Genomic DNA, 27,430 nt, shown 5'->3' with positions numbered 1-27,430 from the left:
GGTAAAAGTATTCCTGCCTTGCTAGTTGGAAATTAATTGAAGATACTGTACGTCGATTGCGAGATATAAGATGAAAAATTAAGCAAGCATTCACACAAAACAGATAGCACATGCTACCTTTCAGTAAAAATATGGGAGCACAGATTTCACAGTCAAAAAGGTACAGCAGTCAAAGAGATACAGGCAAAAATCTCAGTTTGGAAGAGGGAACTGCAGAGGAAATGGTAAAGGACCTCATGTTGTATAATGGCTGCAGTAACAGGTAATTGTCATCTATCCCTAGTGAACTTAAAGTGAAGTTAATTAACACCTAACAAGTAAGTAAAAAAAAATGGATCTGCGTGAAATCTTTTTGCACAACTACTATTTATTATTGCCAAGGTCTTTTTTGCCATGCTGTACGGCAGTGTGGCTGTGTAGCAGGGATAAAAGCTAAGTTCCAAATAAAGCGCTGGCCGTATCATTGCGCTTATTTTCTTAGAGCGGGTGGTGGTGGGCAGCACAAACGAGAGAATGCAGGGTGGGAACTGGTAACATGGACAAAGGTGGGAGAAAACGGCAATGGGACAGTAAAATAAAAAGCAATATGAAGACGCCTGCGCTCCCCACATCATAGTGCATTTTTATGGCGGATGATTGGGGGACACACACAGACTGGAGGTTGGAGGAAAGAATCAATATGGACAAGGGTGGAGGATGGGATGGTGAGAAGAAACACGGAATCAATCACTTGAAATGCAGTCACCGCTTGAATAGGTGTGTCTATCACAGAGTGTGACGAATGGTCAGTTTTTCAGCTTTAATATTTTATCAGAAAATACATTAGTCAGTTGTGGCGAGGGGGAATTCTTAAATGGATTAGCTTGAAAAATTAACTTGAAAACGTTCTTTAGCAATATTTTGAGACTCCTCTACTTTACAAGTAAAATGCTCAATTTTTGCTGGTCCGTTTTCACTTTTTTAAGACAAGATTTGTTCTAACTGCAGTTCTTGGACAAACTTTTCAGATGAAAAATAGTGGTAACCAGTACTTTCAAACACAAATATTTCTTTCAAACATGATAACTTCAATTAGTTTATTCTACTAAAGATACAGAAAAATCAGATCAACAAGCAACATGGAAATGGGTAGGGCTGGGAAGATAAGAAGCAACACAGACAAGGTTATGGGGTGGGAGGAGAAGCGGGGAAGGGGGAAGAAGGAACGCAGACATGATGAAAAAAGAAGAAAATAGTATCCGAATGACAATGAGCAGTGAACGGACAGCAGAAGACACTAATCAAAGTAAATCAATCAGTACTTAGTCCATGCTCCAAACCAAAGAACTGGAAGGGACTTGTCAATCACCGGCCAATTAGGAGGCAGTAAATAAGAGTGACAATAAAGCCAACAAATGGTAGGCAGTGGGTGGTGTTAACAGTACGTCTTGCAGCAACAGTGCACATGCTGTTGGCAGGTGACACCTAATGAACCTCATCTGATGCTCATGGAACATGCTCCAACCTCCTTCAGTGGAGTTTGTGCTATATGAAACTGCAACAACAACAAAAAGAATCTTCTAGGCTGCATTTAAGCAGAGCTGTGGAATATTATTTGGTTGCCAAAGCAGCATAATTGTGTAGTGCAGAGAAGAGCAAATTACCAAAATCAAATGACATATTTTAGAAGGAACAGGAGCAGATTTCATGGGGTAATATGGCATACCTTAAGGAGTGAAGTAGGTGCATAATTGAGCGTTACATTGGGCATGATTGGGTAAACGACGGGGAAACTGTTTATCAGGAGCATGATGCATGTTTCAGCCATGCTTGCTGGTGCATTTGGATTTTGGGGGGCCCTATTTGATCAGTAGTTACATTCAGCACAGTTGAGCAGCAGATTATCTATTTGAGTAACATCAGGCACAGGCATATTTGCAAAGCAACACAGGCTAAACTTAAGCCATACTGGGGGAATTTATGAGCAAAATATCAGAACGTAATTCAGTAAAGTCACAAGTCAAAATTAAGCAGCATCAGATGATAGTTGATCAAAGCCACTGGGCATAATTGAGCACGACCAGGGTGTTACTTGATATTCACCATACAGGCATAATTAAAAAAGAACTTGTGTATATTTGAAATTCACCAGAGGCATTATTGAGCGCCATCAAGGGCATAGTTGGAGGGTGTTCAAGGCATAAGCAAGCAGAACAACATCTGCATCAAAGACCTATTTTAGGGACATTGCAGGGCATAATTGAGCTGAAATTGGGGAAGAACTGATTCAAGGGGTCTCAGTTAATTTGTTCTCTGTAATGATCTACCAGCAGGAGGAACCCAATTAAGAATCTCAATGATGAGTACTAATTGTGTGGCAGAAAGTGGCGTGATTGAACCGTAACCAGGGCATGACTGTATCACAGAGTGCAACTTAGCAGCACAACAGGCATGGTCGCACAGCCCATTAGAATACATAGCTTTAGCAAGTGGCACCCTAACAATGATAGCACTCTAATATTTGGAATAGTACTGTTGTAAATAATTTAGCTGAAACTTGGTGTGTGGTTTCAATACTTCCTATGAAATGTCTCCACTAAACAATTTTGATAGGATGCTTATTGAGTTAAGGTGAACTTAAATTGTGATCCTTTTAGCACGCCACCTCTCTGGGAGTCTTATTTGATACAGGCATTTGGCTGCAACTCAGATACTGTGTGACTCCTGAGAAGAATATTATCATTGTACAAGGATTTTGAGGCTGATAACCACCGTCTCCGATATAATAATGATTGTGGCTTACAGAAGGATCTACAAAGTGCAAGTGGCTTAGACACTTCAGCAGGGGATATCCCTTATACCTCTGACCCTGCTTCAGAGTACATTTCCTCATTAATGGATATAGTGTGAAAAGCAGCTGAAACCCTGGGATTAATCTTGCCCTCTGCTGTGGCAAAGGCTAACATTTTGAATGAAATCTTCCATCCCTCCTCCTCTGTGGCAGAGCCCTTCCTCCTGTTCTTTGAGATCCTCTTGGATCCTGTCATGGCTGCACAGGATAAACTCTTTTCAGGCCCAGCAGTAAATAGATAGGCCTGCTGCAGATGAACCCCACCCATTATCAGAAAGAAAAACCTAAAGCGCTCATGATAATCAAAGAGCCATGACTAGGGCCAAAAAGACTTTGCTAATGACAGTCTGGCCCTCTGCACTGTTCACTGTCTCCTGGGCTAATGTGTTCATGCTTTGTGGGGACCTGCAAGGCTTACAGTGATCAGGTTGCCAGATCGCGAGAAACGGCTGTTTAAGGATTTAGTCAGTAACTGAATGGATACATCCAAACAGATGTTGAAATATAGCCTGGACTCAGCTGTGCCAATGGACCGAGCAGCGATGTCAGCAGTCGCACTGTCAGCATGCTTATAAAAGTTCCACTGGGTTATCCAGAGATGACCATGCCACACTGATGTACATGCCCTTTACTGGTGAGTGGCTATTTTGAGAGAAAGCAGACTCCTCGCTGGAGCGCTTAAAAAAGAATGGAGCTTTTAAAAAAGAATAGAGCTACAGCCTGCACACAGGGCCTAGTCTTCTCAGTGCAACATTTGCTCTAACACTATGGATAGTTTTGTGCTATTTATAGACAACCTCTATAGCCTGCCCAGTCCCCCCAGTAGCTGTACTGCTTCTTTCGGGGCAGGGTTGGATGTAGGGTCTGGCATCAATAGCACCATCATCCTCCTACCAGTCCTGCTCTCTAGTGCACACTTTGGAAGTGGAAGTTCATGCACTGCTAAAAAGTCATACAGGTGGTGCTATTGGCAGCAAGGGGCATGAGAGTCTACCCAGTTTACTTCTTTCCCCAATAAGGAATGAAATCTAAGACCCATCCTGGATCTTGACCTTCTGAATTCGTTCATTTGGCAAGACAACTTTAAAATGATGTCGCTGAGCCAAGTCTTGCTGGTCCTGAACACAGGAGAATGATTGCTATTCCTGGAACTTGATGATGGCTTTTCCACCTTCAAAATTTTCCCCACCAAAATACTTTACTTGAGGTTTAGTACATGTTATCCTGTGGCCAGGGGAAGCTCTATGCCGTACACTGGACTTAGTTTTCCTGTTAGTCTGTCAATATTGGCTCCGAGACAAAGATAATTACAATAGTTTGCGGAAAAAAAGGCAACTCGAGAACCACAGGCCCCTCTTGGGCAAAGACAAGTTACACCTAAGCTCCCAGGTCCAAATCTGTTTCCCCAAGTCAACGAATCACACCCAGGAGCCAAGCATACCATCTGTGTCATGCCCAGGGGTCCAAGCGATCAACATCTCTCACTCCTTTCAGATACCAAAGGTGTTAAGAAACCGGTGTCACTGAGAAACCCTTCTAGACAAAAAAATTAAATTAAGGTGCCAACTCCGCACCAACAGGATAGTTTTACTACATAAATAGTGTCCTGAAAACCATAAAGGGATATACTATAAATATTGACCTTTAGTAGCATGCAGACTATCGGAAAAAGGTGACTTCCACAGGATTGCCTCCAAGGCCGCCTTACGACTACTCAGCTAGAACGTATAAACTAGGTAATATGCCAGATTTCTGTTAGCGGCAGGGTGCTCAGTTTATCTTTTTACGCGTCTCCCTAGTTTGCCATACACCAACTGCTTTGCTAAGGTTCTGATTAATTCTCTTACACTCTGTGGTGGCTGCCTCAGTACGGCTCTCTGCACTACGAATTCAGCAGATCTTTCAATCAATTGCAGTGTCTGCCCACCTTCCTCGATGTGCACACGTGAATCTGTCCGGGCAGGGTGTAGTTCCTGTGGCTGCTGTCTGGTTCGAGGTAACAATCTGCTCCAATGGTAGCCCCCCAAAATGTTGCTTGACCAAAAATTACCTTGAAATAACAAGAGACGAGGCATTTAGCAAAAAGGTAACAGTTTGTTTAATTAAAAAATTTGGCCGGGTGAACAGTTACAGGCAAAGGGTCTGAGGACTGTCTCAGCTCACAATCGATCTGACATGAGTTTGTATACAATTCGTTGAATGCCCTAAAATAGTTCATGCAATCCTATTTTGGTAAGGAATGTGAACCTCTGTCTTTGGAGCCATAAATTAATGTATTCGATGAGGAATCCAAGTGGGTCTCAACCTTGCATGGACACAATCCTGCCTGTGGGTAATGTGTCCAGATGTCCGGCATGGGTAGTGCGTGATCACTAGGTGTGCTGTGTCCTGATTGGCTATGTGTTCCTAACTTCATGTGGCATCTAACTTTATGGTGTTTTGGTAACACGCTTACCTCTCGAGCCATGTGCGCTTATTTGGGGCCAGTCTCCCTGGACCATTCTGATGTTGCTGCATCCTATGTATGGGGTTTTACTGAGGTTTCCTGTTTGCACGTTTGTCTGCCAGCTTAGTGCCACCCCACCTGTGGTCTGTCAGTCCGTGACCTCCGGCCTGGATTTCAGCGACTGCCTGACTACGTATTTCTGAGTTCGGGTTGCCGTGGAGTTCATAACTAGAGAATTCATCAATAAAGATGCACCTTCATTTTTATACATGAATGTATTGTGATTCATAATTACAACTTTCTCTGTATTAACATTATAGCACACAATTTAACCGAAGCTTCACAATGTTTGAGAGGCAAAGGTTCTGAGAGAGAGAACGAACCTAATTACAAAACGTAAGCAAGGTTGTGGCATTGTTGACTTTGTTTGCAACTTACTGTTGTAGTCAAAGGAAAAGGCAAACAAATATCATAATTTACAATCATGTAAACAGTTGCTTAGTCTGCTTATTGGCTAAACAACGCAATTCAGACTGCCGGCACCCAAAGGAGTTTTACTTAAGACTGTAGTAGAGCTAGGGCATGTTGCATCCATTCCTGTTAACTGCTCCTAAACCCATCTTTGCCTCAAGGTCTATATTTCAGTATGTCTCAGTCTTGCTTTTTTTCCCCTCTTAGTTAACATGTGTACAAATGTTTAGTGCTGCGTAGTCCAATCATGGAGTGCTGCGTAATCTGAAATTCCATCCTGTGTACCTGTTTTTGGAGGAAAGAAGGAAGGAAGGACTACAGAGGGCTAAACCTGTCCCAGAATAGCAGCTGTTGTCCTGTTGAGAATGTGTTGCTTGCATTAACAGAGTATCGCTGGTTTAGTCTCTCTGGGTGTGCTGTGAATTAAACACTGATCGAGATTGAACATGGTTGCCAGGATGTCAAGACCACAAAACTCCAAACGTATGGTTTTATGTGTTTAATTGCAACGTTATTTGAGTTTTATGGTAATCTTTGAAGTGGTTAGAATTGCATGTTGAGCTCACCTTGCCATTGTCTTTCAATAGTTACCCTCCAGCAAGAAGTGCTATTCAGTGTGAATGGTAGTGCGTCTCCAGGGTAGCTTCAGAGATGGTGTTTGCAACACCTCAAAGGTGTTTATTGCTATGTAAATCTGACTAACTATTCCCCTTTGTTTGTTTGAAATCAGCATTGCCATTGTACTTGACCAATAGTCACTGAAGATGAGGAACACTGTACTGTACTGCTCTGTCCTTCACGAAAACTAAACTCATTGGCATTATAGAGGTGGTATCACATGGATTTGCAGCACTAAATTACTCTTTCTCAGTGCAGTACAAAAGCAAGCCAGTGAAATGTACGCTCAGCGAATTTAGGACCAATGAGGCTTCACTGGCAATTCCTCAATTGTTTAGTTTTTAGTATATCCCCCTTATTAAAATTTAGCTCTATAGTCTGTTTGGATGAGCCTTTTCCTTTTCACAGATCGGAATGCACTTTGTAAATTGTATTGTAATTGAATTCATATTGCGCTTACTAACCCTAATGAAACATTGAATCTCTTTGTGGCGGGTAGAACGCTACTTTCTAACCCAAAGTTAGTAGCTAATCATTTGGATAATAATTATTGTTGATAATGTGTTTGGTATTGTTGGTCTTGTGATCTGGGGAAACTGAAGCATTTCCTACAATTTCCAGTCGTGGATTAAGCTAAAAGAAGTTAAGTGTGATTTTTTTAAGTTTAATGGAAGTGGGAAAAATGGATATGTAAATAGGTAAAAAGTAATTATATATTTTGAGATTGCAGTGAGAGGTTACAAATAAGTGGAGATTGTGATTTATGAGTGTGGGATAAGTAGATAAGTTACATAAGGTTAGGTACTCAAGGAATAATTACTCAGATGGAGAGTTTGATTTAAAAGGAGAGAATATGGTTAGTTTACTGTAGTATAGTGGAGCGTAAAGCAGCAAGCATAGAAAGGTAGAAGATTAAATAATCCCTAGCTATGATTAATCATGGTTACTAATATGCATAGCTTTTTAAAATATTTAGCTAGTGCGCCATCCAGAGAGATTGAAATAGTAAAAAAGAAAGGCTAAACGTTGATTACCCATGGGCAATATAGACGTTGTTGCATCGTAGATTGTTCCATTTGGCTGTTGATGTTGTTGATCCAGTCTGATTTTTTTATTTTTTCTATGTTGATATTGAACATTATTGAAATTTTTGACCTTGTATTTTTTTTAATTATTATAGGTTTGTCTGGATAGCTGCTTGGTTAGGTTTTTTTCTGGTGGTATTTTGAGAAGTGTACAATCCTGGTGGTTTGCATTGATCTTCTTTTAATTGCACCTTTATATATCACTAACTCGACCCGAAAGTATGAGAGTGCTTTACATGAGTACCAGTTACGTTGCACTAGGACACATCCTTTTTTTGTTTTAGGCATACACAGATTAAGTGAGTTGCCAGAACCACAGGATCTTGAGCCGACACAGAGACTCAAACCTGGTTTTCCAGTTCTTATATCAGCATCTCTGGTTGTAACACCACATCCTCTCCCCATCATTCCAGAGGGGGTGCTTAATTTGACCTGGTGGGGCCCACCATCACTCATTTTTGGGGCTAGGTACTTATGTTTCTCAGACATTTAAGCGAGGGAAGAACACACAAAGGAGAAATGAGGAGGAAGAGATGGAATGGAAACCAGTCACAAAGGGTGAAAGGATGAACCTGGAAGAGTGAGATAGAGGCGGGGAGTGTTGGTAGTGGATTCAAGAGGCGCCGGATTTGCATCCTTTGGATTAATCATGTGGGAATTTAATAGCACTGGCTGTGAGCTTCTGAGTAGAGCTTTGGCCACTAGCCCTCATTCCTTTATGAATTAAGCACTGTCTTTTGTGTTTGTTTGAGATGAGGATGCATGGGTTGTAAGTTTCTAGGGAGAGGTGGTTGCCCCTGATATTAAAGGTTGTTTGAAAAGAGATTCTGCTGATTTAGCACTTCCCTCATCCTAAGTGGTTCCTGAATGGTATCTGTAGGCAGAAAATGAGAACTTGTCGATTACTAGTTTGATCACACCAGGAATAACCAGGTCTTAACCATCCTTCTGAAGGTCAAGTGATTTTCTGTGGCTTTGATCTTGGCAGGTAGGAAATTCCATAGCAGTGCAGTTTGAATGGAGGAAGTAGTGCCGCCAATGGTTTTCTTCATGTAAGCAGGAATGATTAAGCACAGTGCTAGTCTGGAAAGTAAGTTCCTAGGATTGGGTGTACTTTATGATTTTTGCTTAAATGAATTGTCGTCCTTTTGCATTGCTAGCTCTGTGTGATGCACAGTAGTTTGAAAGAGCATCTTCTTGCTATCTTCTTGCTATTGTGAGCAATTGGATTAATTGCTCACAATAGCGATTAATTGGACTGGAGAGACGTGGGTTGTTATATTGACATGTAGAAGTAGTCTTGCTGTTGAATTTTGGATTCTTTGTAGCCTTCTGATAGTTGAGAATAAAATGCTGTGATATAGTCCCGTGCTCTCCATGCCACTGGAATCAAGCTATCCTGGCTAAAGAGGAGTGAAACCCCGAAACTGGTCCTAGGATGCTTGTTTCCAGTCCGGGGAGGACCTGGCTTGGCAGTTCGAGCTGGACTGTTCCCATGAGGCACAGGGTCAAGACTGATTTGCATATGGCTGGGTTCAAACTGGAACGGCATAGTGAGCAAAAAAAGATGTATTTAGGCCCAGATTTCTGTACTGGGGTGAATGTATGACATTGTTCTGCATTCTGTCCATCAACTGTTAATTTTGCATGTGATATAGTCCACTAGCATAGACCAGTTTGGAGACGATGATTGGTGGTGTCGCTTGTATTTTTTGACGGAATCAGAAATATGGAAAGATGTATCTGAATGTTTTTATTGTGTAGAAAGTTGATTGGTATAGCCTGTCCACTTGAGAATTCATTTAAAGTGTAGAGATAAAGAAGATTCCAAATGTATAACTGTAAGAAAGTGCCCTCTTTTTGCATGGTTGCCCCCATTTTTTGCCAAACAGTTGATGTATTTTGACTGAGTGTGCCCTGGGTTCCTGCCAACCAGGTACTCAGGGCCTATGTTCTTTCCCTGAACTGCATCAATACAAAACCCAATTGCCACTCGTTGGCCACAAGTCAGTCCCTTGTAAATGGTACCATAGGTACCAAGGGCACTGTGGCCAGGGAAGGCCTCTAAAGGCTGCAGCACTTATTGCACCAACCTTAGAGGTCCTGTACCTTTACACACACACACACACTGCCATTGCATGCTGCATGTTTTGGTGCAGAACAAAGTGAAGAGTCGACATTGCACACATCCCTGTGTGCCATGCCTATAACACACTGCCCTGGCATTGGTAAGCCATCCCTCTAGCTGGGTGCACTATACCAGTGGCGAGGGTACAGGTGCATGAGCCCTGTACCCCTACAGTGTCTTAACCAATTCTTGGACATTGTAAGTGCAGTAATGTCATTAAGAGTATAGGGAGCTGGGAATTTTTCATTACGAACTTCACAGCACCATAATGGCTTTACTGAAAACTGGGAAGTTTGCTATCAAACTTCTCAGCACATTAAACCCACAGTAATGCTAGTGTGGGATTTAATGAAAAATGCAATCTGAGGACATCTTTGAGATGCCCCCTGAAAAACAACCCAACTCTAGTGTCCTGGCTGAGTGGTTGCTCGCTAGCTGCACCACCAGACATGATTTTGGATCCCTGGGTCAAGAGCCTGCTGCTCTCGAGGGTCTGGAACAATGCACATCCTGGGACGAGGTGCCGAGCTTCCTCCCCCAGGATGGGCAGGGTCCACGAAGGAAAGTTTCAAAGGCTTGCTGCCTTTGTGAGCTACCCCCAACCATTTTCTGCTTCCAGCCACTGGCACCACCGGTTCTGACCCCCAACTTTGGGCGGGAGAATCGGCAGGAAAACCAAGCGAGGAAGGGAGGTGTTCCCACCTTTGGCAACCCCACCTCTCAGGTGGGGGATGCGAGGTGAAGCACAACTCTCAATCCCTAGTATCCTGCACATGTGGGGGGCCCAGCCAACCAGAGAGAGGCATATGCCTCCCTCCCACTGGAGGGTGACATAATAGGGGGTGTACCCACACCAAGGAAGGGATCCATTGGTCCTGACCTTTCCTTACTTATAACACCCCTAATTCTAGTATTTAGGGGCAACCCCAAACCTTGCCTCCTCAGACAAGATCTGCCCAGAAGAAGGAGGACCGAAGAAGCTGTGCTGAACTAAGAAGAGGAGAAAGCCCAAAGACTTCACCCCAGCCCTACCAGCCTGTCCGCACCTCGAACCTGCTCCATCAAAATCCTGGTGTGTCCTGCAGCCAGCAGCCCTCAAGAACACGGAGGACCTGCCATGCCTTCCAAAAGCAAGTCTTCGTCTCCAGTGAGCACTGGATTTGCTCACCCACAGACTCTGGCCCCGGCCAAATCTGCGAGTCTGCACCCGATGCCCACGGCCCGAGTTCGAGTGGCCCAACACCATGAGGAGGTCTCCCCTGCGATTCTGACCTGAGATCTGGTGATCTCTGATCCGCCTCGAATCTCCAATCGACGACTGCAGCCCCTTTCTGGAGGAACCCCCCAACCGCAACCGGAGCTGGTAAGTAAAACCTGACGCCTAAAGACAACCCTGCACCCAACGTCCCAGGGCCTTGGGTGGCCCAACCAACGGTGTCCCAGAATCCCCACGCATCCCAACTTACCTCACCAACTGGCCTGCAGTGTTTGTTTCAACCAGAGAATCCCCATTGAAAACCGGGCACCCGACACCAAACCAGCACCCTGCACCCAGCCACCCTGCACCGCTGCGGGTGCAACTTGTGTGCTAAACTGGATCTCCCTTTGCCCTGAGCCTAACACCAGGAGCTTTGCTCCCACAATCTTGTGGCCTGCTTGTGAGCAGCCACCAACCGGAGGCCTCATACCCCCCATTGGATAACATTGGGCCTCAGTACTCTGCACCCGGACGCCCTAATGCTGCTGATGGTGTTCTGAGAGTGCATCCTTGACCTTTGGGGAACTCTGGTTCTAACCCCAAAATACCAACTCCCACAAATAACTACTTACCTGCAAACCGTTAGCTTCCTTTCCTTAAATTCTTCGACATGTGGAGTTGGTTTGCATGAAACATTGAAAAACTGCAAATGTACTAAAAGGGAATTACTACTTTTGTCTAAGAAATGTGCGATATCTAGGCATGTCACACTGATTAGCAAAAGTAACGTGCACAGTGATCTATAAAGTATCTGAAAAGTAATTTTGAACTGTTAACTTATCTGTAATTCAACCAACTGCATTTGAACCTGCATTCAACTGTAAATCTCTGAATAAGTTTTGCAAAGATTTTTCACTTGGCTTGGTTTCAGGCTTGGCTTGGTTCTAGAAATAAAATAACCAAATTATATTTTTTATACAAACAGATTGGTCTGAGTTCAGTCTTTGAGTGTGTGACATTTCTTGCCTGAGTGTGTACAACAAATGCTTAACACTGCCCTCTGATAAAGGCTTACTGCTCGCCCACACTACCAAAAATAGAGAGTGAGGTGCTATCTACTTTTACCTCTGCCTACCTTTGGGGGTTCCACCGGACTCCGTGCACACTATACCTCATTTTGGTGTAGCATATACAGAGCCAGCTTCCTACAATCACACTTGTTATTTTTGGCAGGGGTCCCAGTTCATCTGGTCAGAAAGATATACTGTTATATGTTGTACATTGTGTGCTATTAAAAGTCTATAGTTAAAAGGGAATACTCCTATTATTTTTTTTATTTTTTTTTTACATTAAGAGCCTGCCCCAGTACCTCTCTGAATTCTTTGGCAATGATTTGTAATCCTACAGTACCAGAGTATGTTAAAACTGCATTTGAAGTTGCCAGTTACTTCTCGCCTTCAATTTCCAATATGCAGCCTAGTTGACCAGCCCGCCTCATTGGAATTTAATGTTTTGTGGCGCAAAGGTAGTGCTGTGCGAGTGGTATTAATAGAAGATGTGTGGCCCATCGGTGCTACATAAAAGGTCCTCCTACTGTCCCTATAAGTAAAATGGTTGTGGTTGTACTTGGTTCTGAAAAACCCAACTAGATGTGGACCAAATTCATAGGCAAATTTGTCTTCTCTGTTTTAGAATAAAATTCAAATGTACTGTTGGGGGCACATGCTACCAAAAGGAAATGTTTTAAGAGTTCACGGTATAATCATATCCTCTTCTGACTTAATGCATGAGTCTTTTTGTATATATAGTTATCTTCATATTACATAGGCAGTCTATGTAATATGAAGGCCCCGGGAGTTAAATGCAGCTCAAGAATTGTAGTGATAGGGGTGACTAAATGCAGCTCAAGAATTGTAGTGATTGGGGTGACTGGTGGGGAGTTTAAAACTTTAATGGCCGTTTCCTGAGAAATACTATAGAATCGTAGGCCGAAATAAGGGCATGTCAAAGGTTTTATGTTTACAAATTATTACGTACTTTTCTCAAAATTCCTTGTTGGTTCTGCTGCAGATTTGTACTAATATATGTTTACTTTACCTTAGGGATATCAGCATGAATAACATCACCAAGTTACCAGAGAATGCATTCAAGACCTTCCCTTATCTGGAAGAGTTGTAAGTATTTTCGAAGATTAACAATATCTTGATTTGTATGCGTTGCTTTTTTCAGAGCTGAATCGTGTATTTTAGTGTTCTATTTTCTTTGTATGAGGGTATAAAATCCAGTTTGGGTGAATGAATACCTATACTAATAGAACAGCGCTGAAAAGTAAATTACATCTAAGTGTACATGATGGACCAGAGTTACTTGCCCGTATCACAAACATTATGTTGAGGAAATAGTTTGTGTTAAATGGTCAATAATGGTGGGTTTGCGTTGGATTTTTACAGCAGAGTAATTTGCAATTACTAAGAAAGGGCTTTTGATAATGGCGATTGTGCCAGAGTAGAATGCCTTCTACTGTGGCATACTAATAATGACAGACCTGCATCCTGCCTAAAAGACGTTCTTCAGTGTAATAACGTAGGACTATTTTCGTGAAAATTATTTGTAGGTTGCCATATGCCATTATGAGATTGTACGCCACACCAAGAAGAACTCCGATCACGTAATTCAAATGGAGGGAGTGCAACTAACATCTTGTTCCTTTCAAATTGCAGTAATAAATACAATTTGTGGTTAAAATAAAGCGTTAAGCACTTTAGCAGCTGCACCTCCTGTCCGTTCCCTTATTACTGAATGAATCAGTACTGCTCCAGCCTTCTCTCAGAATCGAAAAAGAATAGGCTGAACCTGGGTTTGAACTGCCTGTGCACCTTTAAAAGTATATACTAGCTAGCAGGTTTGAGCAATTTCCTACTGAATCAGTAGATCCGGCCTTTGTATTAGATGGAGTTCTTCATACTACTGTTGACATCTGCTTCGACCTGGAGAGCACACATTCTTATCCCAACAAGACCAAGTCAGTCTTTACGTTAAATTGCATCACTTTGAATAAGCCAGCAGAAACACCTGTTTTTTACAAAGTTTATGAAAGGAAACGACTGATGTGAAGTTTGGCATAAAATACAAAATATTATCGTTGTTTCTATAAAAGGCGCAGTAAGGTTTTTAGCAAGCATCAACTGCATCCTTAATGGGGGAGGGTAAGTGGCCACAGTGTTGAGTGCACCTAAATATGGACGTAAATTAGAAGTAGCCACTGGAAGGAGCTGCTAAACCTACTTTGCCCTATGGTGTACAAGAGATGCCCTTTCTGCCCCTGGTCTTTGGGGTCCCGAAGTAAATTAGGCTCTAAAGTAATGATTCATCCCGCAGGTCCCATAAATATTACCCTTTAATTTACTATTCACTCTATACCAGTGTTGCATAAAGTATCCTGAAATCTTACTTTTTCCCTCTTCCTTTCCCTTGTGAAGCACTGCTGCAAGTGCTTATGATTAGCAACCTTAACTAGTTGTCAACAATTTCTATTTGTTACTGCAGGTCTGTTATTACTTTTGCATAACCAGTGTGCATAGTATGACCATCTTAAATATTTTTGACACGCCGTTTAGTTGAATCGCTAGCCATGCACGTGAAGTGGCTAGTGTTAGGGTGGCACGGTAAAACCTCACAAATAAACTGTATGATCAGAAAGGTAGGCGTAATAAAATAGGCGTTTCCTTGAAACATGTAGTGTGCTTTGAGACGTTGTAGGGAGTGCCTTCCACCCTTTAGTGTGCAGCAGTGCCGATCCCTGGGTCCCAGCACACACGGCGGGGACATGAGCCCTGCAGCTACCGAAGTCTGGCCTAGACTGTGTTCCCGAATCGCAAGCCAAGCCGCCGTGTTTATTCTGGATCTGTTAACATGTTTACGACCGATTGGATATGTTGTTTTCCTGGACAAGTTTCCTAGATCGCCTTCGCGGCGCATGTTGGCTCGCACCGCCCCGGCAGCTGGTTGCGCCGGTACCGGAAGTACCATTCCCTGACCCTCGACCTCTGACCTGGCCGCCACAGGGAGCGGCTTGTTGATGGCAGTTCTCTGGGAGGCCGGGGATAAGCTGAACACTGCCTCAAAATTCAGACCTAGGCTGCTAGTATTCGGAAGGGATATTCCCGAAGCGGCAGAGTGTGTTCATATTGATAACGCAAACGTCCGAAGCACAACCATTAGACCACAGCAATAACCGAGTGCGTTTTAGTTGGCATAGAGGGCAACTACTTTTCATTGACGCCGGAAGTCCAGAGAGTCCTACAATATTTGGATACTTCCAGGCGATCAGTAGTTGGTAAATACTAGTCTGCCGAACACGGCCTTTGCCATGTAACTCCAATCCCGCCCCATGAGCCGGTATTTATTCCCAGGGGCATAGCCATCAATAGTGCAGCAGGTGCAGTGGCGCAGCCGCGAGGAGGTGTAGAGGTCCTTCCATGGCACCCCTATTAAAGGGACCGTTTTTCTTACTACCAGAGAATGGAGGCTTATATCCTTACATGCATTAGGGCCCATGCTACCCAAGCTATATCCCGGATTATTTCTCAAAGCTCATGTCTATAGATATAGATTATCGTGTTTTTCACAAGCTCTGTGCTATCACTTGGAGTCAGCAGAACTCCCCGTGGGGTGGCGAATTTAGAAATCCAAGGTGTGTCTCCAGGGCTCGCACAAAGAAAATGCCTTCTTAGTTCTTTACAAGCATGTGTAACACTATACACCCCACCCGTCATAAGCTGGGCTGGGGCAGTAATACTACATTTTTTTGGGTTAAACCTTTTACGCCGCCTTCTAATTAATCTTTATGGTGGTTTTCAGTTTCTGTGTTGTGCACGAGTTATATTACTGTTATGCCTGTACCTCTCCCCTGTAAGAAGAGCTCAGACAGACTCGTCGGAGGCCATAATGTTTTTAAGATTGCTTAATTATGTTCTTCTGTAATTATTTTCCTTTACGTCGAAGCAGCTTTCGTTTCTCACTGCACGTTGCGTTGTGAGGTAATGAAAATAGGCAGGCTCGCTATATATGTATTGTGATGAAAAGTAATGGTGTATTATGCAGCATAGTAACCCTTTTACCAAATTATGCCCTATCCGATACTGTAAAAGGAACAATCTGACAGCAAGCTCAGCTATGGAGAAGGTTTTGGTTCATCCAACAGTTGGATTTTTTTTTTTTAGATATATCAGACTTTTTATTCTCCATTACCAATTTCAGTCTCTGAGTGAAGAATTAGGAGCATATTGGGAATATAAATATCCTGCATACTTTTGTCTGCAAACGAGCTCATCACAGTGGTCTGTGACCACAGAGTAAAGGGGGCCGGAGATGTTTAACTGTTGTAATAAGGAAGACAAAGACGAGTCTGCACTAGTTGTTATTCTGCCCTTGTACATGGGTGATATTTTCTAAGATCTAACCTCCCTGTGCCCAAGACTGGGTGTAGAGCACATTGGAGGGATCTCACCGTGCATCAGGAGTTTAAGCGGGATGAAAAAACTGGGGGGTCTTTCAAAGGGGTGTGGCCGAACAATTAAGGGCGTGGCTTAATATCACCTAAGCTAAAAATCTGTGCTCAACATAATGTGCCGCCCGACTTGTATTTTGCTGTTTCTGTCATTGCATCCAGATATGATACAACAAGTAACATCATACCTACAACAAGTCAGGACAAATGGCTTTGTCAATAGTTGTTAGTTTTTGTAAGATATAGAAGCAGCAGCTATGGCTTGTATATAATATTGAAAAGCTTCGACTTAAAGCCCTGATGACACCACAACAGGGTTGCTGCTCCTGCGTTTTGAAAAGAGAAGGGAAATCCAGATAGAAAATGACTCGCCTTAAAGGATTTCCCTTCCCCTTCAAACCCTCACCTGGCATGGCGTCATGCCGTACCTTCTCCACTAGTGAGAGGTGAGTAGTTTAGGCTTGCGCACATCGATGTGCCTGCGGTCACTGCAGTCCGGAAAAAAACGGACCGCCCTTGCCAGGGCACAAAACCGAGCCCAATAGAGACCCGTTTCGAGGCCCCCTTAAAAAAACTGCTGGTGCTCAGCACCAGTGCGACCCGGCCCACTTAAAGCCCTCCCGTGCATGGCCGGTGGATGTCTCTTGAGACATTACTCATAAACACACTAGAACTCCAGGTAGTATTCCCAGCACTGATGGCATTCCATACATGGTTACACAAGAAGGAATTCAGGTTTGTATGGCAAACCACAGCAATCTACTACTCGAACAAGCAAAGGGGCACAATACCACTCGTTCTATCAAGAAGACTGTTTGTGGGATGGTCATTGTCAGATATCAGGTAACTGCTCATTATTGCAGAACATGTGCTAAGTGAGGACATCTTCGTTGTTGATAACCTCAGCAGAAATCTAAATGCCATTCACCTCAATAAAATAAAATGCCCCATTAGGTTTACATATACATCCAAACTCCTCAAGGTCGTAAACTCTATTGATAAACTGGTTTGAGTTATTTACATAGAGTTCTCTCGACTACCATGTTGCACCAAAGTGCAGACTGTCACTTATGGTAACATTATCAAGCAAACAGATTGGGGCTGTACGGATAAGGATCTCATGGTTGAACTTGTCCATCACACCATAAATGAAATTGCCAGCCTTCCCTGCACAGCAAACAATTAGCTAGGAGCATGTGAGGTATGCAGACCTCAAACCTCCAAGTTGGCCATCTTGGCTCCTGAGGTCTTAGAATTCGGTCATCTCAACTATGGCAGAAAAATATGACTATGTTTAAGAGGCTCTAGAATGAGAGATTTTTGTCAAATGTAAATACTCTGTCACCTGATGCGGTAAAGTTACCAAAACCCTGTTAGACTCACATTAAGGTTATTACATTCCATGTCATGGATTTGGTGGATGTTAAACTTGCGATTCCGTGAGGGGTCCACTTATTTGCACTCACTACCCAAATGAGGGGTCAAGAGCATATTGAAATCGAACTGGTATAAACACACAAGTTTTCCTAGCGGAACATAAGGTGCTAATCTGTTCATGCAGAACCCCACCCTAATCATGGGACCTTAACATAGTAGTCACTGTTACCACAGTTTGAACCCATGTACATAGACATTAATAGAATTGGCATCTTAGGGCGACTTTAAATAGTGGTGATCATATTACTTTGAATGGTCTGTGAAGTACAAGTTTTCAAAATGAGAAAACACATTTCTGTTGATACTGAAGCCAGTTGTTTGCGTCCTGCATTTATACCCAAGTTTGTGCCAATTTTTCATGTAAATCAGGCAGTGGAACTTCCTCCTTCGTCACTTTCCACTCATGACCTGCAGAGTCTGCACTTGTTTTGCTATGGGAACAGATCAATCATATGTAGAAACACTAATCAACTCTTTATATTTACTCACAACTAAAGGGTACTTTTTTGCCAAAACTTAGATTGATCAATGGATTAGTTACTAAATCTAGGTGTTATTGTTGGTACAAAATGCTCAGAAAAGCTGGTATATGGTATATGCTGGTCACACAGAAGTGTTTATTTGCAGTATGTCAGAATTAGATGTATGCTTCTGTTCTACATGGGCCTCCGGTGACACGTGCTGAAAACTATAGTGTGGCGATCCATTCAAAAGAAGAAGCTGTAACAAAAACATTACCTAGCTATCTACATGGCACTACTTATAACTACCTAAATTCCTTGCCCCAAAGGGGGGAAATACCCCTTTAAACTTCTGAACATGTATTGAGGTTTATACTGCAAAAGAAACGAATTGCTTACATTTAACAATTATTATGGCTGCATTCTACATTTACAAGTGACTTCCCCAGCAGGTGGTCATTTCTACTCCTGGATTAACACCACATGATGTCATGGAAAAATACCAAGTGGCACTTAGAATGTGTGTCATAGATGACATAATTATGAATAGCATGTAAATTCATTTGCGTCAAGATGCAAAATCGTCCTTGCAAGAAATAAGTTGTCTCTTTCTGTTTAATTTAACATTTGCCTCACTCAACCTGTGCAATTTATTAATAATTATTACAAGAGAAATTGAAAAATGTCTGCTGCAGTGCCCTTGAAATATAGGTAATACATGTAATAGTGTGTTGGGTCTTCTCACCAAAAGAATGTGGTTTTGAAAAATCCCAATCATGAGCTTTTAGGCTGTAACGCTGCACCATTGTGCGAAACTAGATTCCATCTGGAAGGACGTCATTCATTGGGATGTAATTGATCAATGTACGGTAGATGTGTAATGCGTATAAAGCACCCATTGTGTTGAGTATTTACAGTTCTATCTTCAGCTTTTTTTTTTTTAATTTCAAATTTCAAATCTTACTTTCTCTTTGATGTCAACGCAAGCAAATTCAGCCTGCCAGCTGGAAGACTGTTCTGAAAACAATAACCCAAAAGGGGTAATCATGCAGGAAAACTTCAAAGGGTGTGCACCATTGCTCAATCTACTTGCTTAGGGTGTGTTTAGGTTGCGCTCGTGGTATAATGCATTTACTGCATTATGTGGAACTTTGTGTAGTTATCACATGACTGTGGTAGACTAATCTCTGGGATAGCGAAAGCACTGCTTTATGATGCATGGTATTATAGGTTTGTTCGGTTCCTGTCATGGTCACCTCGCCCTTCTGTCTTTAGGAGGCGCATGTGCTTCCAAATAATCTGAGATTAAGTATTTTAAGTGCATATTCAGCTCCTTATGTTCCTACATTTGAAAAAGTGAACACACGGGTTTGGGATGACCTAGATAATGAGACTGAAAAAGAGACCTGCATCAGCTAATTTCCCTCTACCTAACTAGGACTCTTTTGGCCTCTGTTGTTGGTAGGGTGACCGCATTGGGGCAAAAAGGAAATCATCAATATGCAAAGCAGCACCACTCCACATATTATACGAAACGAGTGGCAAAAGGTGACGATGAGCCGAAAACGCTTTTTCTGCCGCATGTACATGGGACTTGGAGGCCCAGGACATTGCTGTGAAAAGAAGGGTGCATTTTCCAGTGGAGAGACTGCACATGCAATGGCAGGCTGAACCTGAGGGGAAAGGGGTGGCACCAAGTCCTTTATGAAAGGTGGGGTCAGAATAAAAGACCGACTTATCTTCGAAAAGGGAAAAGTTAAAGGCAGGGAAAAAGGTCATGGGAATGGGTAAGTTTAGAATACAGAGGAGGGGCAGGAGAAGGGAGCAGTTGTTCCTCCGTATAAAAGGTTAGATTGTATTGGGAGGATTGGGGCCGTTCCTAGCAACTCCTACGTCTTTCCAAGAGCCTCTAGCAAGCCATTCCATTGATCCTTGAAAGCACCTTACTAATCAAAGGAAAAATTGAAGAATCCCTTAAGCTCCTCCTCTTGCTGAGCCATACTAGGTCTGTGATTTCTGCAGGTCTCCGAAGGGGAATTTAAATCCAGGAATGGATGGATGGATGGATGGACGTACTTAACACAAAACTAATTAAGGTCTGTGAATGCAAACGGACCTAGGCATTTGTATGAAAGATAGTTATGAACTGAATTCAACACTGCTTTGGAAGTAACTTTGGCTACACTGTGAAACGACTCCATTACTGTATTATAACAGCTGAGTGAGCCGAACGAGGACCCAAGGAAGGACCAGAAGTGGAAAGGCTTCTTTGCTCCTCTGAGATTAGCTTGTGTGACCAAGGCCATTAGCCAAATGTGTGGGCTCACTTTTCTCCCATAAACTCATCACTCATCTTTCTATGGCAGACTGTATTATGAGATGCTTCATATGAGAGCAATATGTAAATGTAAATGTAAATGTTGTAGACTTGTAAAGCGCACAGCTGCCCCAGCAATGGGGCGTCCCGGCGCTGTAGACCGCTGGGGAACCCGTCCTGGCTATCCCTGTGAGATGGTCCCTTTCTGGGTATCTCCAAGGTGAAACCAGGCATCCCCGGCGTCTGTGGGGGGCCGTTGTAGAGATGAGGCAAGCTTAATGCCCAGAGTTGCCGAGTGTGTTCCTGGTTAGAGTAGGTACCGAGGCGAGAATTATCGAGTCCGTTTTGACCCTGGTCCACGACCCTGCCGCGTCGGGAATTGAACCCTGGTCCTTGGCCGATTCTCTGCTTACCGGTCTGCCACCTCTAACTAGTGAGCCACACCTGTTCTAGGAAGCGATTACAAACCTGTCATTCATGACCTAGCCCAATTTCAAAATAAAAGCTCAACCACTTTTTATAAATTTTTGGAAGGGATAAATACACCAACGACTGAGAGCAGCACACTTAATGGTCACTCGTGAAGAGGACCTTATGTCTTGACCTGCTGAATTTATCTTGCTGTACCCTTTTTTGGAGAAGGTGGCATTTGCATGACAAGGAAGGAGGGTGATATGAGCTTGTCGATGCATATGATAAATAGACGAGAGTAAATACTGATTTCTGAAAAGACCTTTGGTCACAGATTCCTAACATGTTGAATAATCCCCATGCATCAGACTGGTACCTTGGTGTGCTGCCAGGTGGCACCATGCAGCTCTGGTGTGCCATTTCAATCTGGAGATGATGTGTGGGGCCCATATAGGCGAAACCCCTGCACGCTGATGTCAGTTTCTTTTTTTCTGCGCAAGCAGACACAGATCTGGAACTCCCTTTGTGGCTCTCAAAGACACTTACCTCAAAGTTACTTCAGTGTGCAAGAGATGACACCCCAAAAACGACAGGTGTCAAGCTCTGTAGGCACTGTTGCAAACGAATGTCAGTGATGGATTCCCACCAGGTATGCCTGTGGTGTCTGAAGTCAGGCCACAACTTCAAGGCCTACAGCAACAGCGTGTAGATTAACCCAAAAGCCATCAGGGAAAAAAGATTTCTTTTCGGGACCACGTCAAGTGATGGTACTCATCCAAAGTTTGTGTCTAATCGTGTTCCTGGAGTCAACACAGCCAGTCGAGAGGCCGGTCTTTGTCACGGTCCAAGTACTTGGGCAAATCTAAAAAGAAGCTAAAGAAATCGAAGCAGGATTTATCTCCCTTGTGTTACTCGCATTCGCAGGTTCTGGGGCGGCCCCACTCTTCTTGATCTCACTGCCGAAGTCAGTTGACTATGGAGCAGATCCCGCAACTAGTTCCATCACAGTCTGAGTTTCCGGGTCAAACAGCAATGCCACATCACATCGAAGAGTTCTGTGCAGCCATGCTCTGGCTCTTCGAATTCTTACTCCCTCTGGTGCTGTTTTGGACCCCAAGGAGCCTAGAGGCCTTTTGTCTGGAGTACCACCTGCGGGTTCACGCTCAGTGCTAGTTGAACCCTCCGAGCCCATCTTGCCGCCGACTCCAGTTCGTAGCCCACTTCCAGCACCATTACATATGCTGGCCCTAGGCACTTGGACAACGGCGCCGACTCCAGAGAAAGAGGTCCTGATAGTTCTCTCCGACGCCAGACTGATCTCAACCGAAGATTTGCCCAATTCTGCCGGAGGCTCCACTCCGCCACTTGATTTACGACCTCCACAAGGGAAACAACACTCAGTACATTTGTTTTTGTAACAATGACTTTGACAGAGTGATGAGTTCGCGGAACCCTACCAGAATTATAATTGGCACAAGAACCCCCTGAATCCTGTCTCCAAGGGTCAAGCAGTACAGCTCCTGTTAACCTCATTCAGGGATGGAAAAAGCAGAAGGACTTATGACTCCAGGAGGGCCCATCTGTTTAAAAAGGACTAAATCCTACAGGAGACTTGCCTGGAGAAGACATGAGTCCCGTAAGACTGTTCGAGGAGCTAGAACTGATCAGAAGAAGTTTTCACAGCAGTTGGGCACCAAGTCTGAAGGTTAAACATTTGACCAGGACAAGTTGCTTGGTGTATCCAAATTCTGCTCCATTGTGGTTGGCTTGAAATTGCCACTAGGTCCCAGTCCACCACGAACTGTTGTCCTTCCATAGTGCTTGCTTTTTAGGTCTCGCCTAGCTATTGCGTTTACGCAATCGCTATGCGAGACTCTAGTAAGAGGGGCATTTCAAAGTGCTCCCAAAAGTGGATTGCATGGCGAGCACGCGCACAATCACGTGCATCGTGCCGCCATGCAATTCGTTTGGGGAAGCGCTTCAGCCCACTGGCGCGTTCACGTGCGCTTCCCCGCCCCCGCCACAGCATGCCGAGAGACAGCTTGCTAGAACGCGCACAAGCACGCGCGCTGCTGCGCGCGCATCCCTTGCGTGCTTTAGCGCGTCATCGCGATCACTTTCGCTTTCACAGCGATCGTGATCGCGATGACTGAAATGGCTGCCACTCTCGCTACCGAATCTCCCCTTCCTGGTCTGCTGAGTCCGTTCTGCTACCACAGTGTGCTACTCTATATTGGACTCCTTTTTCTTCTATCCCATTTGAAACAGCCTTCAAATGCTTGCGTTCAACATGTGCGCTGTACAAAATCCTCCCTTGCGTTTGGTTCAGTAGACAATAATGTGGCTCTGTCTGCAGTAAAAACCTACACCAAATATAAAAGTTACACCTGATGGCTGCCTTACCTCTTAGTTTACTAATGCCAATATGGGTAGTGGGTGCAGGAATTCTTTTAAGTTAATAGTTTGTATTTTAATAGTCTAACAGGATACTTATTGCATGCCTTGCTTGCCAAATATTTTTAAGGCTCTGCTCGAGCACGATCTTTCAGGGCCGAGCCAAACCCTTGAGCCGAGCCAAACCCTTGGCTCTTCCTGATAATTTGTTGACTCGCCCGCCACTTAGCCGCACCACAACGGCAGCTCAAGTTGGTCTTCCCTGCCGTTTCAGGGGAGTCCTATGTGGAATATAAACGCTGTTCCTTACCGCTGTCTCCATCAGCCCGTCTCTGCCATCCCACGGCGCGCCTCCTCTGTCTGCCGCCACACGACTGTCAGCCAGACAGACACCGAGGCTGAAGCGAGCTCCTCGCGGGCCCCCGAGCTGCTCTTCGGTTTCCTGTCAGCCTCTGAAGAGCCGCCACATCCGTTGTTCCACTGGACAGACCCCACTGCCAGGGAGGGGAAACTATTAGTTTCACACCTCAGTTTACCTCAGCCTTTAGTTCCTGTCAGTTAGGCCCCCCGCCCGAGAAACGCGCGGTGGGGAAAGTGGACGAACCGTAGTTTGAAGCTGTAATATGCGCGTCCTTGTGTAATGCACCTGGTGCTCCCTCGTGTAAAGCGCTCCAATACCCTCTGATCGAGTTCGCGCTATATAAAAACTGCAAAAAATGGAATTTAAAAAAAGCAGCAAGTGCTGAGTTGAGGGCACGCACTGCTGCCCTTCAGCTCGGATCTCACCCGTTTGGACAGTGCCACCAGTGGACTTCAGGGTCGTTTCAAGAAATTACATCACGTGCTTTCTGTATTATTTGACTTGGTGGCATTTCGAACACAAGTTCTGAACGGACTAACCTACAGCAACACGTACAATGTTGGCATGAATGTTTATAGAACAAACATTGAAAATGCAATAGGTCTCGTCTTTGATTAAGTTAAAGCCATTTGCTTAGCTAATGGTATTGTATAGCAAAGCAAATGGCTTTAACGTAATAAAAGGAGAGACCTATTGCATTTTATATGCTTGTTTTCTAGGCTGTTGTTAAATTAAGTTTGCATATCCATATCTCCGGTTCCCCGTAGCCTATTCTGATGATCTTGGTGTGTTTTCGCTCCTTAAACGTTTCTTTCCTTCTAAATTGGTTTAGGAATTTTATGAATCTGGGTTCTTTACTTGAAAATTGTTTTTACTGCTTGAACTTAGCACTCACTTCTGTAGGGACTGCCTACTGTTTGGGCCATAGCTTCCAGAGGTTGAGCAGATATTCTCTCAGACCTGTGTTTTTACCTAACCAGAGTGGGTTTATTGGGTTGTCTACTTCTTTATATTTTGTGTAAGTGGTACAGTTTTATAAATCTATTATACACCACTTCCATAAAAACTACACATATAAGTGCTCTACATACAGTATTGAAATAGAAGTTTATTTCCCCCAATGTTGGTATAACCCCAAATTATTTAAAATTGGTGTTATGTCCACTTTGAAATATCACATATTTCAAACAGTTTTATAAAGGTTTTACACAATTCCAACCTGTTTAGAACTAAAACACTGCATGTTTGTACATGACTGTGCAAGCTGCATACATGTAAAGCACTGATAATTCAATTCTGGTATTCATATAACATTTTAATGCAGATAAAGGCCTTCTAGGACTCCCTAGCTTAAATATTACATTTTAATACACAAAAACCCTCACTTGAATCTATTGGTGGCCAGTCTTCAATAATAAACCAATTTAGCTTTCCAATTATTTATTTAGCTACCTAGCTGAATCCTCTTTATTAATTTTTATTTTTATCGCTTTACGACTCAAGTAATACATTCTGCTCATTGAGAGTGTGCCATGAATTTTTCCGAAGCCGATTACTACTTTAAAAAAATCAGATATATCAGTTGCTATTATATACAACAATCGCTTTAAAGAGATTTGTTCGGGGGGCGTGGCCAAGATGGCGGGGTAAGCGGACGTCTCCTTGAGCGGCTCCCGATCCCCCGGACCTGGTTCTATCGAAGATTCTCCCCCAACTCTTCGGGAGAACGGGCGGAGGAGCCGTCGGAGCACAAAGGGAGGCTGTTTGCTGACCCAGAAGGCGCGATACATGGCGGCACCCTCCGGACCGCTGGGACGGAAACACCGAGGGGAGGCGGAGCATCAGGCCGGGCCCCGGGAGAACGTGCTCGGCCACAAGACTACGCGAGCACCGAGCCAGCGACGCGGCCCGCAGCCTCGTGACGGGGCCTGCTGATATTAGACGGTGGAGGGCAGCAGTGGCCGAGCGGAAAGAGCACATCAACGGCGGCAGGCCGAGGGGAGAGCAGACCCTGATGGACACGCGCTTGGCTCCGGGTCTGTCACGAGGTATGCCACACGTGGAGTAGCGGCCGGAATACGGGGCCCCAAGGTCGCCTGGAGCTTGGGAGACAGTGAGGCGAACCGGAGTGGTGTGGCAAAGCAACGGCCGACGCCCGGGAGGAGGAAGGCACGTAGCTCCCCGAACGGCGGCCTTACACGGGGCGGACTGCGGCCCCGGCAGAGCGGAGCTATCAGGAGGGTGTTCCCCCACACAGGCGACGGCAGCAGAAGGACTGCGACGCGGTGCCTTGCAGAGGACGAGTCGGAGTGGACTGGTGGCGCCCGGAGACGGTGGAGACCGGATGACCCTCTCGTTTTCTTCTTCCCCCCCCCCCCCCCCCCCCCCCTCCAGCCTCAGTCAGACGGAACCGGGACACGGCGGGAACTGAGGAACACTGACAAGGGACCGGTGGCTTACAGCTCTGGAGTTTTAGGAGTGGAGCACGAGCCGGGGCGGCCTGGTGACACAAGTAAGGCGGGCAGGGTAGAGGGAATAGACCCAGCCACAGCCAGGCTCCTTCAAGCGCCGGGTCGGGAGGCAGTGACTGCAGGGGAGCTGGCCCACAGCATTTTCACCACCAACGGCCGGGGGACAGGGCCTGAGGCGCAGCACTCACGCTAGAAGGAAGACCAGACCCGAAAAGAGAGGAGTAGAGGTGTGCGGAGAGCGCAAAGAAGCGCAGAGCCTGAGTGGGGGACCCCGCGGAGGCCCAGCGACATAGCCATGGCAGGCAGTAAAGGAGGGAAAAAAGGAGAACGCACCCTCCCCGAACTACTGGGTCGCCACCCGCAGAGAGTGGACAGGGGGCAGCAGTCGCCCCACACTTCTGGTAGTGCCCCGGATCCCAACGGGGGAGAACCCCCGCTCACCAGGTCCTTTATGGAGTCCCTCTTCGGATCCCTTAGGGAGGATTTTCAAACTCTAAAGAAAGAAGTAGCCGGCGAAGTGCGGGAGATCCGTCGGGAGGTGGAGGGCCTGGGCGAACGAGTGGCCACGATGGAAGAGGCTGGCCAACGGAGGGAGGAGGAGATTGAACAACTCCAACAGGAGGTACTGAGACTCAGAGACCAGTAGATTGACCTGCAGGCACATGCCGAGGACCTTAAGAATAGGTCTCGGCGCAACAACGTACGGGTTCGCGGAGTTCCGTCTGCAGAGGAAGGAACGGACGTAGCAGGTTATCGGAGGGGCCTGTTCCGAGAGGTTCTGGGGGAGCCGGAGGACTTTCCCATCCGCATAGACAGGGCGCACAGAGTAGGGGCACCGCGGAGACCATCCATGCCCCCCCCGGAGACCATCCATGCCCCCCCCGGACATTCTGGCTTACCTTCCTGACTACCCACTCAAGGAGCGTATCATGGCGGAGACACGGAAGCGGCAGCCCCTGACTTTCCGGGGACACCCGGTGGCCCTATATCAGGACCTGTCGGCTATTACACTTCAGAAACGAAAGACATTTAAAATAGCTACCGACTTCCTGAGAGAACACCGAACGCCCTACGCCTGGTGCCACCCCTTCCGACTCATCTTCAGATGGAATGGAATCCTGCATCAACTACGTTCCTTACAGGAAACGTGCGGAGTCTTAGGCCTCACAGCTGTAGAGGATGACATTGTTTCGCAACGCCGGGGGCGCTCTGGAGAGGACGGATGGCGGCGGGTGACTGGACGGCGAGCCCGGGATCGGCGAGCCCAACCGGACTCTCCCACACAGGAGGCGA

At 45.0% G+C, this 27,430-nt stretch overlaps 1 protein-coding gene across 1 annotated transcript in view; it reads left to right on the top strand.

Annotated features, from left to right (window-relative positions):
* Positions 1 to 27,430, top strand: part of LGR4 (leucine rich repeat containing G protein-coupled receptor 4) — a 287,978-nt gene that overhangs the window by 70,072 nt on the left and 190,476 nt on the right. Inside the window, exon 2 of the mRNA XM_085643635.1 lies at positions 12,879 to 12,950. Within this exon, the coding sequence (XP_085499761.1) occupies positions 12,879 to 12,950 (72 nt within the window). The remainder of the gene's footprint in view (positions 1 to 12,878; positions 12,951 to 27,430) is intronic.

This window comes from Triturus cristatus, chromosome 3_1 (assembly GCF_964204655.1).
Source record: "Triturus cristatus chromosome 3_1, aTriCri1.1, whole genome shotgun sequence".
NCBI classification, from domain to species: Eukaryota; Metazoa; Chordata; class Amphibia; order Caudata; family Salamandridae; genus Triturus; species Triturus cristatus.
The sequence above is the reverse complement of the archived record's forward strand: the minus strand, read 5'-3'. Positions and strand labels throughout refer to the sequence as shown.